At 44.5% G+C, this 19,055-nt stretch overlaps 1 protein-coding gene across 1 annotated transcript in view; it reads left to right on the top strand.

The window, feature by feature from the left end:
- LOC144783810 (unconventional myosin-Ig-like) overlaps positions 1–19,055 on the top strand; it is a 1,420,229-nt gene that overhangs the window by 799,911 nt on the left and 601,263 nt on the right. Inside the window, exon 15 of the mRNA XM_078662555.1 lies at positions 2,813–2,979. Coding sequence (XP_078518681.1) covers positions 2,813–2,979 — 167 coding nt within the window. The remainder of the gene's footprint in view (positions 1–2,812; positions 2,980–19,055) is intronic.

Below are 19,055 nucleotides of genomic sequence, written 5' to 3'. Positions count from 1 at the left end.
CTGGTCTTTGATGGAGTCCCACCTGCAAAGCAACTTGTTGAAGTGGCATGCCATTGGCTTGAGGTTAAAAGCCTTCCTGTCATCCATCAATGGGAGTCTGGTTCAGATCTTAACAGACAGCCCCACCATCATGTGATGGTGCAAACTGCAGGACGGGTCCTGTGCCAAGTGGCCCAGAACCTCTGCACCTGGTTGAATCATCGGGGATTTCCCTGACCGCACACCACCTGGCAGGAGTTTTAAATTCCAGGACAAAGTCAGCCAGTGACACCTAGCAGATCATGAATGGCAGCTACACAAGGACGTGGCCCATGACATCTTCTTGCAGTTGGGAGAACCCTGACTAAATCTCTTTGCCACAACTGAGAACATGCCTAGTGTGAGGTATTGTACTTTTGTATGCCTCCTGCTGCGACCTCTCCAATCCTGAGTTCTTAAGAATATCTGGAATGGCTAGACCCAAGTCATTCTAGTGGCTCTGAACTGGACCTAGAGAGTGAGGTACCAGGAACTTCTGGGCATAAGCATCTGTGCTTGGATCATGCTGATGTTTTGGGATTTGCTCTACCTCCTGAAGTAGTGGAATTAATCCTGGCAGCTGGGCGTCCCTCTACAAATTGTGTTTACGCTGGACGATGGAACAAGTTTGTGGCTTGGTGTGGCACCCACAACGATGACCTGTTGCATGCAAAACTGTTGAATGTGGTACTTTTTGTTTTGTCTTTGGACCATTAAGGATTTGCAGTGGGCACTGTTAAAGGTTACCTATTGGCCTTTTCTGTCTTTTTTGTGTTTACATTCTGTCCGTGTTCAAATCACCTATATGAGGCATTTTCTCAAAGGTTCAGTCCACGTGTTTCCTCTGAAGCCTTTCATGATGCCGCAGTAGGACCTTAGTTTGTCGTACTTTCCTCATCTACACCCGATTGAGCTGGTACACAGCTGTTCCCTTTGTCTCCTGACCCAGAAGATCGTATTTTCCATAGAGATTACCTCAGCACATCACATGAGTGAGCTTCAAGCTTTGTCAGTTCAGTCACCCTGCACTGCCTTATTTCCACAACATTTGATGCTGCGGACTATAGCCGCTGTTTTACAAAACGTTGTGGCTCAGAGTGCCTGTCATGGATATTTGTCAGGCTACCACGTGTACATCAGTGTACACGTTCACAAAGCACTATTGTCTTGTCAGCCAGGTCCAACAAGGAGGGCATTTTGACTGTTTCATCCAACAGGACGTTTTGGTCTAAGTCATTTCAGAGACCCATCACCGGGGGAAGTATTGCTGTGGTATTCATTTTTAAGTTGAAGAATGAGCAGTTAGAAATATCCATCAGAAGAACAGGTTGCTTACCTTTTGTAATGCTCTTTCTGGTGGATAGTCTTATCTATCTTCAGTTTCCACACCAGACTACCAACATTTCTTGTTCTGTGACATTGACTCTTTCCATCTAAAAAGGGCCCAATTTAGAGAACGGCAGATTGGTAAGCCCTCGCCATGCACAGTGTTGTCATCAATATATATATACATATATATATATATATATATATATATATATATATATATATATATATATATATATATATATATATATATATATATATATATATATATATATATATATATATATATATATATATATATTGGACTTATGATGTTTGAATAAACTACATTTACCAGCATCCTTGCTTACGGAGTCTGTATCCTGGTGTTGCGCAGTTCTGGATGGTCGTGCTTTGGGATTTTGTTGTGGATATATATATATATATATATATATATATATATATATATATATATATATATATATATATATATATATAGATAGATAGATAGACAGATTGCTCTATGTAAAAGAGCTGCTCTCCGTCTAAACTTAGGAACTACCCAGAGTTCCCTGCTTCCCTTTTTTTGCATATATATACAAAATGTAATGACGTAAAGTTTTCACACAGAGGAAAGTGAGAAAAGGTGTTTAATTACCACACCAGATGCGTTTCGGCCTCCAACACCCCGTTGCTGGACAACTCCCATGGCTTTGCAGCGCACCAAGGTCCCGCCTCATAGGAGGCTGTGCTAAGATTCGCAGTAGTACTGCAGAAGTGCATCGCTTTGACCCTAGAGGGTATCCCTCTTAGAGCCTTGATCATATGAACAAAAATTACAGTAAGGGTCTAGTTATAGTCACTAGACACAAATAAAGGACAACAAACACCTGTGATGGTGTAGGCGCCATTGTGGAAGGATACAGATATACCGTGAGGCAATGCTGCACCATATGCGATTACCTGGAACATGCTATAGTGTACAACATCTATGCTGTCATATTGATTAGAACTGATACGGTAACAAAATTGAGCCCGAGTGGTCAGTGTACATTGTTACACTATAAAGTTCGTATGAAGATTAATATGGAGTGGTTAAATGATCACGCCTCAGTGGGCAATTTATAATGCAATGTTCAGCATCCTCATATAAAATCTATGTTGTAATCACAAAGAATAAGAAAAAAACAGTAAAGCCGCTCTTGCACTATAAATCCTTTTCCAAAATAGTACTAAATGTAATTGTAGGACAGAAAGGGGTAGAGGTAAGAAATTAAGTCACTGGTGTGCGAAAAATATTCCTAGAAATATCTTGGAAATATGACCCAAGTGGGTTCCAAATCCTGTACTCCTACCACTTCTGGGCCTCCACCATATTTAGTTGAAAAAAGTCATTATAACACTAAACGATCATAAGCCTATGGTTGTCAGCATTTTGTGGTTTGTATTTGCAGTAAGCAAACTTTGGACACTTCTTTCTTCTTCTCAGGAGCCATTCTACGTGCGCTGCGTGAAGCCCAACGAGGTGAAGTCACCGCTACTCTTCGATGACGAGCGATGCCGGCACCAGGTGGCATACCTTGGACTGCTGGAGAACGTGCGAGTTAGAAGGGCAGGATTCGCATACCGGCAGCCCTACGACAGATTTCTGCTCAGGTACTCAATTGGGGAGGTACTGGTCTTCAGGTATCGAGGGGGAGAGTAGGTTTTCTTTCAGCGACCAATCAAACTACCACCAGCTGTTTGCGGAAATGTGTTGGGTGGCGGGAAATTTGTTGGCTGATCGTTGAAACTGTCGCAAAAGCAGTAATTGTATAGTTGCAAGTTTACAAGTTATAATCCCAGCCCACCCAACCGTCCATCTTCCCGAAGGTCAGGAAATTGAGTGCCATGATTGAGTAACCTCTGTTATTTGTAATGTTTAGAAACTGCAGAATTGTTGCGTGAAGAGCTATATAAGCAAGTTATTAATATTTTGTACTTTTGAAAAGTCTGCATGGAGAGCACTGGAGAATGACCGCCACACTGCAAATTGTTTCCCACCTGGACTGTAATGGAATAGGGACTGTAGATCACAATTCATGTCAATGCCGTCTTTTCCCCATCTGATAATCTTGAAAATAGAGGTAGCACCGTTTGCAAAGTGCAGTAAAGGCATGTACTGAACCTGGCAACACTTTTCACAACAGACTAGGTTAAAATCCTACTATGGTTTAAATTTACAGGATAATAAACTTTCCACCTTCATCAAAATCTACTTCCAATACTTGATCAACATCTACAAAATCTCCCCCACAGCACAATTTACCAAGACGAGCCCCTCATGTAATGCAGCTACTCAGCAAACTGGAATATAAAATGGCATGGTTTGTAGCTAGCACTTCCTATCCCTCAAGAGACGCTGAATTCTTTACTTACGGGTAACAAGCTACTCTGTGGAGTCTAGTGTTAGTGATTTAGTAATGTTTGGTTTGTTACTCTGTTTTACACAGTGTCATGCATTTGTATTATTCACTCATGAGTTTATTGTGGAAGTTCCATATAAAAGTGAGGCGAGCAATCATACATTTTAGGAAAAAGCATGTTTTTGGTATTGGAGATATTGCATGCATGTCTGCACTACAGCTGGCATACTCATTGTAGTTTAGCTATCAAGCCATTAACTGGAGATGTAAAAACAGTTACTTGTAGTCAAGTTAAGGCTGAGCTTCATAGTTTACGGTGAGACCGAAACCTGAACAAGTTCCAGAAGACTTGTAACACATTTGGCTAGATTGAGAATCATGGACGGTTTCGATATGTTACAACAATTCATAGTTACACAGGTGATGGGAAAAGTTTTATTGGCTTTTGACATTATACTGCTAATGTTCATGAAGGTTCCTTGTTGGTTATCAGTTATTGGGTCATTTTGTTTGGTTGCTGGGGATATTTCTATTCAATCCTATTTGCTTTAATTTTCCTTTTTCATGGCAATATGTCATTTCTGTTATCTCTAGTCATTGGATAATATGGCAACCTATTATAGTTGCGTTTTTAATGTTTCTGGTTGTGCTGGATAACTTCATATTCAATCATTGAGTTAGTCGGATGATGTCGAAAAACTGTCCGTCTCTGTTGGATGCAGGTCAGAAGGAGATGTAAATGTAAATGTAAATGTATGTGTCTTGTAAAGCGCACTGCTGCCCTGAGGCGTTGTGGCACTGTAGACCGCTGGGGAACCCGTCCTGGCTATCCCTGTGAGATGGTCCCTACTGGGTATCTCCAAGGTGAAACCAGGCATCCCAGGCGAATGTGGGGGGCCGTTGTAGAGATGAGGCAAGCTAATGCCCAGAGTTGCCAAGTGTGATCCCTGGTTAGAGTAGGCACCGAGACGAGAATTATTGAGTCCGCTGACCCTGGTCCACGACCCTGCCGCGTCGGGAATTGAACCCTGGTCCCGGGCTGTTCTCTGCTTCCGGGTCTGCCGCCTCTAACCAGTGAGCCACACCACTCCACCTGATGGAGGCAGGGGTTCTTCTTTGTCTACTTGACTTCTAGCTGCTTGTCAGTTGCTCATATTCTTGCTAGCAGTGGTTTCTATAGTTTGGTGATTTGGAGAGAGTAGTGGTACCATCAGTGGCTCTATTTTAGGTCAGTATAGGTCATTATAATTAGTTGAAGTGCTGACCTGGAGGGAGCCTAGAGTATTTTTCTAGGAAAGATCCCTAAACTTCACATGTTGAACAAACTGGCATCCTTCCAAATATTGTCTTGAAGTATCTTGAGAGTAAATCTTCCAGCTACAGAGGAACAGGTAGTAGGGTGAAGCTGAATGGGGAAAAGTAGAAGTAGAAGTAGTCAATTTCCACTATTATAAGTCAGAAAAGGCCATGTCTTCACCACCCTCTTGAATTCCAGGTGGTTTTCAACTACTTGAACCCTTCTAGGTACTCAGTAAACAGATGCCACCAATGTTTTTTCTTCTAATGTGCCATGATCACTTGTGGTGCTTATCTTGAAAACAACGGGGGAGATTTACTAAGATATTATGATGTGTTTGCATCACAAAAGTGACGTAAAATTAGTCAAAATCTTTTGTTCCTGATTTACTTTGCAGCGCTTAACTTGTTTAGCGCTGGAAACAGTGAAAGTCATGCAAAGCAGAGCATAGCGCTGCTTTGCATTACTTAGCGCCAAAGGGGCGTACCATGGTGGAGCATGGGCGTTCCAGTGCACCCACCCAAGGTTTCCGACACTAAATCCAATTTACTAAACAAAGTAGACTGGGTTTAGCATCAGAAAACAACGCCCTTTTAAAGTAGGCACTGCTTTGCATTAATTAGCGCCATGGGGGTGTGCCATGGATGGAGCATGGGAGTTCCCAATCAACCACCCAAGGTTTCTGACGCTAAACCCACTTTACTAAACAAAGTAAACGGGTTTTAGCATCAGAAAACTGCGCCCTTTTCAAGAAGGGGCAAGTAAGGAGAAAGGCTTTCATTTCTACTTACTTTTCGGACTTTGCCAGTGTGCTACACGGTACAGCACGGACACAAAGAGGCAAAAGGTTTGAAGTGAGTCTCAGTAAAGTGTTTTGTACTGGAAGGCTACCCTTCCAGTACAAAACCTATGCTAGACTCATGGAGACACACTTGCACCATGGCGCAAAGGTGTCTCAGTGGCGCACAGCGGCTGATTTTAGCAGCAACGCTAGGGAAAGGGCAGGAGAGTGCCTTATTTGAGTAAATGTGGCACTCTCCTCCTCTGTCCTTTTCACACAGTGGATTGCAGCATTTACAGCTGCTGCAATTCGCTGTGTGAAAAAGTAGTAAACCTCCCCCAGTGTCTTTTTCAGAGAGTATGTAATACGCTTTGATTGAAAAACAGACCAATGCACACTCTGGTCTATATGGACTATGGCTAGAATGGCTAGCCTAACTCCGATCTACTTCCCCGCTATTCAACTCGCTAATAATCCACCACTCCTTATGACACTTAACAAGAGGGTGACAAACATTATGGGAAAAGTGGGTCTACAGCACTGGGCCAGTTGTGAATCGATGGTAGGTATATGTCACTGGAGGAGTTCTGTTGAAGTCGAAGTATGACAGCGTTAGAGACATTTCCTTTCTATAGAATTCGGCAATCGATGTCAGCTAGATGGTCCTCCTTCCTTAATGAACCTGAGGATTTCTCCCCACTTACCCACAAGATCAGATCTCCTGGAAAGAGGAGATGTATCTCCAGGCTGTAAAGATTATAAATTGCGCATATAATGAGTATTCATTCACAGTGGCAAATAATGCCCAAAAAATTGGAACTAGCATTTTGGGAGGTAGTAGAAGCTGAGATTTGGCTAGACGGGTATCCAGAAACTACTACAATAACAAAGAGCAGGGCGCTGCAATCGTTGATGAAAGGACAGTACTAAAAAATTAAAGTTTGGTTGAAAGATGTACCGAGACAGCAGAGGCGCATGCAGAAATGCAGGTAAAGCAGGCAAGACCCAAAGATAGCTGGGGAACTCTCAGATAATACATGGTTTCGACAGGCTGATGGGAGTGTTGACACGGAAGTGTTCCAGCGAGAGGTCCCATGAAAAACTGATGAGCACCCATTTCCCTCTATCTGAAAGGGCCTACTTGTTGGAGGGCTAGTTACTGGGTTGCTGTGCTGTGATTACAACAGGAACCGCTCTCGGTGTTGCTCGATTGCTGACTGTTGATCTATTATGACTAGAACGAAGTTCATGATCTGATGTTATACTTACGGACATTTATAATTTGTGCCGATGGATTTTGATGATCCAGTTGATCTGTGCCTACTGCATGCAATCAAATTCTGCCTTTGGAGGTGTCTTCTAACTGCAATAGAAACTACATTTTACTGGGCATTAGCATAATCCAGTTATGAAATAAGGAGAGAGGTAGTTGCCTGAATCTTCTGTAGAAATCACAGTTGGGTGAAAAACGTGTTATGTCCATATGGTAGGGAATGTGGATTTTGTTAATTAGTTCCCTTGAGGGTTCACAGAGATGACTGTGTCCTTAATAAATTCTAGGTTTCCTGCTTTTTAAGATGTTGTATGAAGTCCAGATCGTTCTTCAGGGCAGGTTGTCAATACACAATATTTTTTACAATCCCTGCTTATCAGAATCTCTGTCTTAGTCGAGTTGAGCTTAAGGCTGTTTGATTGTAGTGATTGATGGCGAGTAGTCAGTCACCTAGATTTGTATGACACATACATTATGAGGAGGGGTTAGGTGATTGAGCCTTGGTTGTAAGGTGTAGAGGTGATAGAAGTCATTCAAATAATGCTTCGTCTGTTTGTAAGACAAGAAGAGGTCAGTCTAGGATGCTTTATGTTTATACTGCAGTAGTCTGGTCCTAACATTTCCCGATTTCTTCTTCCAAATGCATGGAATAGGAATCAGTTTGGAAACCCATACATTTTTTAACCTGTCCACGTCCACTTCTCCCCTCTATGTATAAGGAGGTTTGATAGTGGGCAGGTCCAAGGAAAGAGCATTCCAGTGGATAGGTGCTAGAAGGTGAACAAACCGAATCTGGAGGGGGTGCAGCATGAGTAGTCTGTGAAGTTGGGATTTTGATACGAAAGGGCTGTAAGGTCAGATTTGAGCTGGGTATGCAGGGATTGATGCCTTGGACTGATTTCAATACTAGGGGGGGCACATCCCATAGGGTTTTAGGGACTGTGATCCTGCCCTGTGCTGCGAAAGAGGAGGTGGTGGGGATGTAGGATAAACTGGGTGTCAGGGGGAAAGCTCGGGCTCTTTCCTGGGATTAGGAAGGTGGTCATTGGCTGCAGTAATTTTGTTTTCTGAAAACTGAAATGTTGATCCGGGTGTGTGCAGCTTGGAATTCTGGGTTAGATGTTATGGATTTACAATAGGTTATATGGTCACAATGATGTTAACTGAGAAAGGTAGGAAAACACAGATGGCTATGAAAGATGACCCAAAGGTGAGTGGGCGATGGGTCGGGGATTATATTGCCCAATGAGAAGGAGATTTTTCTTGGTGTTGTGATTGAACTGAATTGCAGATACTCTCCTTCAGGCATTGCAGTGGCTTCCAGTGATTATAACTAGGCAATTGGTCCTCCAGTCTTAGAAACAGGGACACAGAGGAGGTGAAATATATGGTAGGAGAGACTAGTGGAGAAGGTAATGGAGAAGGTAGACCGGTAATGTAGTAGGAGGACAGGAGGAAGAACGTTGATGCTTTGTCTTCCCTCCAGGTGCAGAGGTGGGCGTGGAAGTAGAGGTGTACTAAGACACAACGTTGCAACAGTGTACTCTGTAAGAGGTGACCAAGCTTGTGATGCCAACCGGTGGCATGGTTGTTAGTAGGATATACTGGTCGACTTTATCAAAGAAAGGGATATATCAAGGGAATAAACATGGACAGTAAAGTTCAAGATGGGGCTCAAAGCAGCCCTGCAGACCACATTCAGTGAAAGACTGGCTTCAGAGTACAATGATGCAGAGAGTGCCTGTACAGGTGGGGGCACCATGTTAAAGAATGATTTAATCATTGTTACTTCTAGTAACTTAATCACTTATTTATTGCAGTGTTTATATAGCCCAGCATGCCATTGTTAGATTCAGTAGTGCACAAACACGTAGCAGAATTCAGCAACACTGCTGCTTCTCCTCTGAAGCTTGTTTCCGGTCCAGGGAAGGCATGGCTTGGCAGTTCGGGCTGGACTGTTCCCATGAGGCACAGGGTCAGACTGATTTGCATATGGCCATGTCTGAATTGGGGTGGCAGAGTGGGCTAAATAACGGTGATGGATTAAACCCAGATCTGTTGACTGGGTGTGAGTGTTTGGTTGGTTCATATGCTCTGTCCATCACCACCCCCTTTTGTACCACTTTGTTCGCCATACGTTGGCAGGGTATGCTCAGACGTGAGTCCCTTGCTCACTTTGCCACTGGATTCAAGCAAGCTGGGCTGAAGACGGCTGAAATGTCAGAAACCGATCCTCGGAAGCTTGTTTCCGGTCCAGGGAAAGCATGGCTTGGCAGTTCGGGCTGGACTGTTCCCATGAGGCACAGGGTCAGACTGATTTGCATATGGCCATGTCTGAACTAGGGTGACAGGATGGGCTAAAGAACGGTGATGGATACATGTGATCAACAATTTCGCGCCAAACTAATTGGATTTAAATGCCGATGGGCGTCGGGGCCAAAATGCTGGCGTTTCTCGAGTGAATCCTGGACTATGGACTGACGTACGAGCAGATAAGGAAAATTCTAAATAAAGGGGAAATCTTCCCTGCTTTCATCAAGACATTGTGATGAAGAGAGATAGGAAAACGAAGGCATATCGTTTTACAAGTTAAAGAAACGGAAGTGGTTGAAAGATATATACTTAGAAACTGGTACATCGAAAGTCCCCTCGAGAATAGCCCTGACTACATGATCACGTGCATGATAATTTGGAGCGGAGTGAGAAAGTTGGTACTCCGGGGAAAACAACGTGATTCTTTATCGTATTAATTATGGAATATCCTGTTCCCACCTAAAAAACAGAAAGGGATTCTGTGGAGGTCCTGAGGAAGGTGGTACAAGCCCACCGAAACGCGCGTCGACCTGGCGTGTGATCCCACATAATACTCTGTGGTTACTCAGTCAGAGTTTATTCTCTCTGTTAGCCTTCCAGTGTAATAGGAATAGCTGGTTGTCTGAATGTCTGGATGTGAGGGTATGAATGTGTGAGTGATGGATGTGATTTAGGTGTGGATATCCAAGGTTTTCATGAATTTGGAAAAACAGTGGTATTGGATAAAATAATACAAATGTATTTTGATGATGAAATAACTGTTTTTATACGTATATAATTTGTTTGAAATAATATAATGACTTAGACTAATAAGAAATCATGATGTATAAAAAAGAAGAAAAAAGTTTATTATATAAAAAAAGTTTTTGTGATACAACTATGAAAAAATAAATAAAATTTGATAAATGCAAAGCACACTTGTTGTTAATACATGGTGTAGGACAGGTCATTCCTAGTATGAACCTAGGTTTATGGTAAAATTGAGATAGCCATAAGGGAAATCTTTATTCACGGTGATGGATTAAACCCAGATCTGTTGACTGGGTGTGAGCGTTTGATTGGTTCTGATGCTCCGTCCATCACCACCCCCTTTTGTACCGCTTCTCCATGTTGGGCATTTCTGTTGAGTCTCATATAGGCGGGAAACCAACTCTACATTAACCTATTGGAGTTGCAGACCATTCACCTGCAGCTGAAGGTCTTTCTACAGTCCATCAGATGGAGGCTGGTACATGTCCTCATGGACAACAGCACTACTTTTTTTGAAAATCTTTTTATTATCAGTATGGCATGAATACATACACAATAATAGCAGTATGGATATCAAGCATGTTGGTCACTGTACGTATACATTTGCAGTAATATGAATCAGTAAATATTTTCATTTTTATCACATCGGATTCCAAAAAGACATACCCATGCTAACTCCCCCCACCCACTTCCTCCCCTTGGCACTTCTGGTGAGAGTCGTAGCACTCGGCCCAAAACAGAATGTTCATATTATGAACAATAATATACCACAGTTCTACAGAGGACTATATTGAGCATGTAACATATTCTTTAATCGTGCTCTGCACCCGGGGCCATGCAATCATCGCAGTGAGGTCAAGAACAATACATATAGTGCGAACACCACACATTTTGTTAGTACAAATTCTCATACCTTAGCCCTCAGTGACCGTTAAGGAAGATGTAGCGTCACCATCTCCAGCCTCAAAGGCCCCCACCATAGTATTCCATTCTAGAGAAATTGGGAACTTCCTGAGACCCCTGCGCTCTTCGCGCTGTAGTGTCGTGCCCTCTGCTTTCCCCCAACGCACTACCTCCGCCCTCCACACTTCTGGGTCAGGCGGTCGCGCCGATTTCCCCCGCATCGTGATGGTGCGCTTGGCTATCAGTAAGGTCTGATCAGTAAAGCGCGTGGCCACCGTCCATTTCCGTTCGGTAGGTCCTAGCCCTAGCAAACTGTATTCTAATGAGGCGTACGGTCTGGAGGGAGCCAGCCTATTGAAAGCATCATGGACCGTCGTCCAGTAGTATCCCAGTTTGGGGCAGCTCCATATCATGTGTATTAGTCGTGCGTCTTCCGCTCCACAGCGGGGGCAATTGTCTGCCGTGTTGGGAACATGGCGTGTAGGCGGTGTGGTGTGAGGTATGCCCTGTGTAGAATCATAAGTTGAATGAATTTGAATTTTGGGTTCCTCGACACTTTCCTCGGGAATGCAAGTATTCGTTCCCATTCCTTGTCCCTGACCGCTCTCCCTATGTCACCCTCCCAGGTGTCTCTCAAAGGCTGTAGTGAGGTTGCCCTCCCTGTTCGTATACCTTTCGTTATCCATTTCGTTAGGTGGCTGCCCGATCCCATTAGGTATTGCATTGTAAGCAGTGGGTTCGTGGGAGGTTCGACATCATCCGGCGCCCAGGTCACTGCGATATAGCGTCGCACCCTGGCATGCAACAAAAACAGTCCTCCCGGGGCATGATGCGAAGTGCGGAAATCCTCAAAAGACATGATGCGGCCATCCGCGAACAGGTCCCCGACGTGCAGCACACCCGCATCATGCCACGCGGTGAGCACCTGAGCCGGCAGTGGTCCCGTTCTCAACGGAAGACCCAATAGTGGTATAGTGGGGGCATAAGAGGACCCAGGGTCGGTGTACCTCACCGCTCTCCTCCAGCAAGTAATTGCGAGTCAAAGTAGGGGGGTGTCAACCTAGGGAGCTCCACTCCTGGCAGTAACAGGTAGTGTATGGTCCCCCGCGCTCTGTCTGCTTCTACCATTCCAATTTCATGTAAATTGCGGCCCGCTAGCCAGTAGGCCAGCCACTGCACTTGACAGGCATAAGCATATTCTAGTAGATCGGGGACCCCCATACCGCCCTGTGCAGTGGGAAGTTGTAGTTTAGCCAGACTAATACGGCGCCGACTCGCTCCCCATATTAGTTCTGTAAGTATAGTGTTCAACGTCTTGAACATTGATGCCGGGGCCATGAAGGGTAGATTTGTGAAATAATAAATGAGGCGGGGTAATACCACCATCTTAGAGATGGCCACTCGTCCGGCCACCGATAAGGGCAGCGCAGTCCAGAATTTGACCTGTGACCTCAACGCCGAAATTGCCTTTCCTAGGTTGCCGTCGATCATGTCCCATGCCCCTCTATATACTTGTATCCCCAGGTATCTGAAGGTGGTCTCGGCCATCTGGAAGGTGTGCGGTGGGAAGGGCAACCCGGTAGTCTCCCCGGAAGCACCGAAGCAGAACCCATAAGATTTAGATTCGCTAATTGTAAGGCCTGATAGTGCCCTAAAGTCCTCAAATATCCCAGGAATAGGGTCAAGTCCGCTCCCCAGGTCACGTAAGGATAATGTCGTCCGCGTATGCTGACACAACGTGAACCATCCCGGCTCTCTGTATGCCCTTATGGCGCGCTGATGCTCAAAGCTTACACAACAGCGGCTCCAACGCCAGAATAAACAATAATGGGGACAGGGGGCATCCCTGTCTGGTTCCCCTTGTCATCTCAATTTGAGTCGAGATGTGTCTATTCGTACGGACCCTAGCCGTCGGACGGGTGTACAGTAGCCGTACCCAGGCGGCGTATTCAGGCGGTATCCCAAATCTCGCAAGCGTCGCAAACATGAAATCCCACCTTAGTGAATCAAATGCCTGCCTTGGGTCTAGCGAGATACAGCTGTGGTTCTGAAAATCTGGACCCTGTTGTTATCCCGATATCGAGGTCCAATACCCGTGTCACAAAATATCAACGTACCATGACGAATTTGGTGTCAACAGACCGATAATGATTAGGACATCATTCCTATGCATTTGCGTCATATTCGAAGGTTGCTAACACCCCTAAATCGTAGTTTCCGTCCCGACCCTTTAAGACTCCATTTTGTAAACGGCATCCATCTTACGTCTTACCCTCATGATAAGTCAATTAAAGGTCGAGCTTGATCTACAAGGACACGTCCACCTTCCCTGACTTCCCCCTGACCTGTCCCAACTGACTCCCTTTGCCTTTAGCCAAACCTGTTTGGACAGCTCCTCGCCCAGTGGCCGAATACGATAGCATCAATGCATAACATTCCACAACCTATTCACTACATACAGACCATGCTTTCTACAAACATGCACCTGTCCACGTTCCCTGTTATATGGCCAGTTTTATGACTAGGAGGTGCCTTTCTATATTGGTGTTTCATCGATATCTGATGGGAGTTCCGGGCCTAACCGGGTAATCTATCACGAACTGGACATCTAAAATGTGGGCTTGCTTACATGACTACGCTCTTTGTATTATTGTAGAAATATGTGTATAGCCATATCATAAACCCAAGAATTCTTGCTTGAAGCTATTATTTCTGTATATAAGGAGAAGGCTGGTTCTGTAAAAACGGACACGAACAGTCTCTCGAGAATATACTCCCCGTGTGGTGTACTTCTGGGACACGTGTTACTTGGTAGCTACCAATAAAACTTGATCTCTGACTGCGACTAGAAGACTCAGTGTTTCTGTGGTCCGGAACAAGGGAGAACTCAGAGGTCTTCGGGTGTTATCCCCTGGCACCAACGGGTTCCTAAAAACCCGTTACCTCAGTTGGCGCCCAACTCGGGGCGATATCAAGCGGCGACGGTCCAAGCCAGATGTTCGTGAGGAGGTTCGTGTGAAAATTCCGGAGGACGGCCAGCCACTTCAGCGACCCCTGTATGTCGACGTGGTTCCGAAGGTCTTTGCTGCGAGGTTCCCCGCGTCCCGACGGCTACGAAGGACTGCTGCCCTGACTATCGCCTTGTTTTGGACCCAGTGATCCTTGGTAGAGCGAAACGATAGACGAGTCTTCTAGCGACGTCACAGATCTTCAAATACTTCAGTTAAGTATAAGTGGAGCGACTCCCAGTCCTTAGTTTGTCCTTAGTTTTTGGTATCCTTGAGATACGACTTGATTTGGTACTTGCAAGCCCCAAAGCCGAAGGACTCGTGTTTTCACGATAAAATATCGTAATCGGTAATCCTTTGAAGTTTGAAGCTAAACGAGTGAGCAAAGATGCCTTGTTTTAGCAGACTTGGAAACTTGTTTTGTCTTGGTTGTAGTAAGGACTCCCGATTAGAGGATTCTTGTCCGGTTCCTCCAATTGGAACTCCAACGTATGAGCTCTATATAAAACATGGCGTAGGTCCTATCGCATATAATGAAGTGTGGATAAAATACACCCGTAAGGATGGTGTTTTAAAATGGCCCCAATATGGTAGTTTTGACTCAGAGATTTTAGATAACCTAGAGGTCAAATTGTTCAAGAAGAAAGCCCGACCGGCGATGTTTGACTCTTTCCGTTTATGGCGTAAAGAGGCCAAACAAAAGGAAATTAAATTAGAAAACAAAAATAAGAGAGAAAGAGGTATTTCGGTAATGCAAGCCGCGATAAAATTTAAAGACAACGAAGAAGATCAAATGAGTGAGCAGTTGCACAGGCAACGTAAAATGGCAATAGATAAATGCTATCCTGTTTTACCATCTCTTCAGCAAGAGACAGTAAAAGAGCGCGAAAAAGATCCATTAATGGCGCATTTGCTAAGTTCGCCACCACCCTATGCGCAAAATGCCACAGCACCTCCGCAACCTTTAGTTACACCTCTGGTAGCTGTTATACCAGCTCCTTTACAGCACTCACCAGCTGCTCTTCAGCTGGCTTCTATTTCTCTGGTGCAGCCTCCTCAAGGCTCACCGATCACATCTACTTCTCCTACTGTTCCTCATACAACTTCGCCTAGCACACCTTCCATTTCTTCTGATACTCGCTCTACGAATGCTTCTGTTTCTGCTTTGCGTGACTCTGTTCTGCCACCAGTTATTTCTCCACTTTCATCTTTTGTCTGGCATAAAATGGCCAGCATTGTTACTAACATTCCTTCACCACTGTTTTGGTCGCCTAAAACGACCCCTAATACGGGACAAAGACAATTACGAAGCCAAATGCCTGATTATCAAGAGAGGGAATCATTGAATAAATTAGCACGGAATTGGGTTTTGGACACAGCAAGATAGGATGTAGAGTCTGTCATGAACGTCTTCCGTCAATGGGATGAACCAACGCAAAGATATGTTTTTGAACAGATGTGTGTTTTTCTGTGTGAGGACTTGGAAGACAATGGTCAAGAGAGCAACGCTCGAGAGTTATGTAATGTACGATTTAAATTTGGGGAAGGTATGATCATAGGTCCCGATGTCGAAAAAGCAGTTGAGATATTATTATCATGTCGAAGTACGGGTGGTAATTCTGGGTCATCATCTGAATGTGGTACGTCTAGTAGGAAAAGAGCGAGACAGTACCCCATGAGAGAGGTTCCTCCGGTTTGGAGGGAAGGTGATGCGAATGCAGTACCGCCAATTCTGCCTCATTTCCAGCGTGTATGGGTACATGTCCCCTGGAAAAGATCAGAAGTTTTAGCACTCAAGCAGACACTACCTGATCCTCGTAAAAACCCGACTGGGTATTATGAGGAGTTATCGCAAACCGCAAGCTCATGTATAATGAATTTAGCGGACATAGACATGCTGTTTGGGAACATTGTTCCACATCCTTTATGGAGCAAAATTCGTCATACGGATCACGATCAGGAACTAGGTGACTCGTGGGTGAACATTGCGACTACAGATGCTAGACAAGTCGGTGGTTTCAAACCTGAGCCGTTAATAGCTGAACTTCCCGGTAGGATTATAGCGTACATGAAAACAATAATGCCTGAAGTACGCGTAAACTGGGACAAGCTGTCTGCGTGTAAGCAAAAGAAAGATGAGAATGTGTCTGACTTTTTCACGAGATTTGAGGAAACTTTCACTGATCATAGTGGTCAAGATATGGCTACCGAGGGTGGCCAAAGATTGTTTGTAGACAAGTTCATACATAATCTGCTTCCTGAACTATGTAATAAACTGAAAGATTCAGAGAGTGCTTGGGCTGTCTCTACGTCAGCGCAGATTTTAGCCACAGCCCAGTACTATGAAAATAGGCGTAAAGGCGAGCTAGATAAGGCAGATAAAAAGACGAAAGATTTGAAAACTAAGGTTCTTCTCCAGCAGGCCTATCCGCCTCGCACGGCTAGTCAGCCCAATTATCAACCACAGCAGCAGTACTCGAGAAACGCGCAAGGTAACGACTTTTCCCATCAGCGTCCTACGTATGGCCCGAATCAATGTGCGTATTGCAAGGAAGAGGGTCATTTTAAAGGTAATTGTCCGGCTCTTGCGCGACGTTTAAACGGTTCGTCAGGTGTAAGGGGAAGAGGTGTTCAGCAGGCACCTAGAGGTAGAGGCCGTGGAAATTTCACTCAGAATACAACTTCTTTTCCGCCTCAGAATTCCATGAACAGCTTTGACCAACAGAATAATGCATCGTCTAAATCAGCCCAGTACTACGCTGACGACTATTACACCGAACACGAAAATGAGGGTAATGATTGCTAGGACAGCCATGGACAAAGAGAGGGAGTTGTTTCAGTGCCAGTAGATCAGAATGGACCTTATGTCGAGGTAATTGCCTCAGGAGTGTCAGAGCCAGTTCTGCTGGATACTGGTGCTACAAAAAGTTCTATTATGCACTCAAAACTTCCTGGCGCACCTTTGTCTGGCGAAATGAATGTCTCAGTAGGTTTCTCTGGCACCCCTGTTAGAAACCAGATCTCTAGTCCTATATCACTTTCTGTTGGCCCATGCGAATTAGAAGCACCCCTCATTTTGACAACAGGTTGCGGTGAAAATTTGCTAGGTTTGGATTTACTAAAGAGGTTGTATGCGACTTTGTACTGTTCCCCCTTGGGAGTACAACTTACTTTAGGTAAGAAAGTCATTTCTCCAATGTATTTGTCAAAGGAAAATATTCCAACTGAATTGTTATCACTTCCTGATATACTTTGGGCTAATGGTTCTAATGATGTAGGTCGTTTGGAGATAGCACCGTATGTCATAACTTTGAAAGCCAACGTTAGGTTGCCACGTATTCCCCAATACAAAATATCTAGCGAATGCGAAAAGGCGTTGTTGATGATCATCTATGATCTGATCGATAAAGATGTTATTGAGGAAACAACCGGAAATGTTTGTAACAGTCCAGTTTTGCCCGTCTTAAAACGCACTGATCCTTCACAACCGCCTGTATACAGGTTCGTGATTGACCTCAGAGAAGTGAATAAGGTAGTTATCCCACAGTTTCCCGTTGTCCCCGACATTACTGCTTTATTAACAATGGTTCCAGCTTCAGCAAATTGGTTCTCGGTGATCGACCTGAAGAACGCTTTCTTCAGCATCCCGATTGCTGAGGAGAGTAGGGATATTTTCGGCTTCAATTTAGGAGGACGAAGCTTCCGCTTCAAGTGCGCTCCTCAAGGCTACTGCGAAAGCCCATCAATATTCAGTCAGGCCCTGAAAACACAACTGGACATGATTATTCTACCAGATGGTTCAACTCTGATTCAGTATGTCGACGATCTGCTGATCGCCGCAGACACTGAAGAAATTTGCAAACATGCCACATTATCATTATTGCATCACTTATGTGACATGAAGCACAAAGTCTCTCTTTCCAAACTACAATTTTGTCGACAAGAAGTAACCTACCTAGGTCACATCTTATCGAAGGAGGGAAGGAGACTGACACCAGAAAGAGTACAGGCAATTGCAGATCTGAGTGCCCCAAGGACACAGAGAGAAGTTCGAGCCTTCTTGGGCATTACATCGTACTGTAGACAATGGATACCGAATTTCTCACTACTAGCTAAACCCTTGCTGGCACTACTCTGTAAAGACACGCCCAATCCTATGCCCTGGTCTGAAGATTGTCAGACGAGTTTTCTCGAGTTGCGTGATGCATTGTGTTCGGCTCCTGTGTTGGGAAACCCCAACTACAGTAAGCCTTTTACATTATACGTCCATGAGAAGGAAGGTTGTGCATTATCAGTCTTAACACAACACTTTGGGGACAAACAGCGCCCATGCGCGTATTTTTCGGCAACTCTAGACCCTGTAGCTAAAGCCCTACCAAGTTGTCTAAGGGCTACCGCCGCAGCAGCTGTCTGCATTCGACAGTCTGCTGGATTAGTCATGAATAATACTCTGATCGTTATGGTTCCGCATGCAGTAGACATTTTGCTAAACAGGACGAAGACACAACATCTTACTAGCGCTCGACTATCCAGTTACGACCTTACACTGTTAGCAAGTCACATCCACATAAAGAGGTGTGATACACTCAACCCCGCTACGCTATTACCCATCCCGACAGAAACAGACGAGATTGATAAACATGACTTCTGCTTTAGGACAGAAGAAGAGACAAAAGGGAGAGTAGACTTACAGGACACTCCCCTTCCCGAATGCAATGATACTTTATGGGTTGATGGTTCATGTTTCAAGTTACCGAATGGTGATACGACTGCAGCATATGCCGTAACGACATTACACACCATTATAGAGACCGCGCGCATTTCCCACAATTCTGCACAAGCTGCAGAGCTAATTGCACTTACCAGAGCATGTGTATTAGCAAAAGGAAAGCGAGTGAATGTGTACACTGACAGCCAATACGCCTTTGGTGTGGCTCACAGTTTTGGGAGATTGTGGCGCGAACGTGGTTTCCTTACGTCACATGGTGCAAAGATACAACAT

The sequence above is a fragment of the Lissotriton helveticus genome, chromosome 10, assembly GCF_964261635.1.
Source record: "Lissotriton helveticus chromosome 10, aLisHel1.1, whole genome shotgun sequence".
Taxonomy (NCBI): Eukaryota; Metazoa; Chordata; class Amphibia; order Caudata; family Salamandridae; genus Lissotriton; species Lissotriton helveticus.
This window is presented reverse-complemented; position numbering and strand designations above follow the sequence as displayed.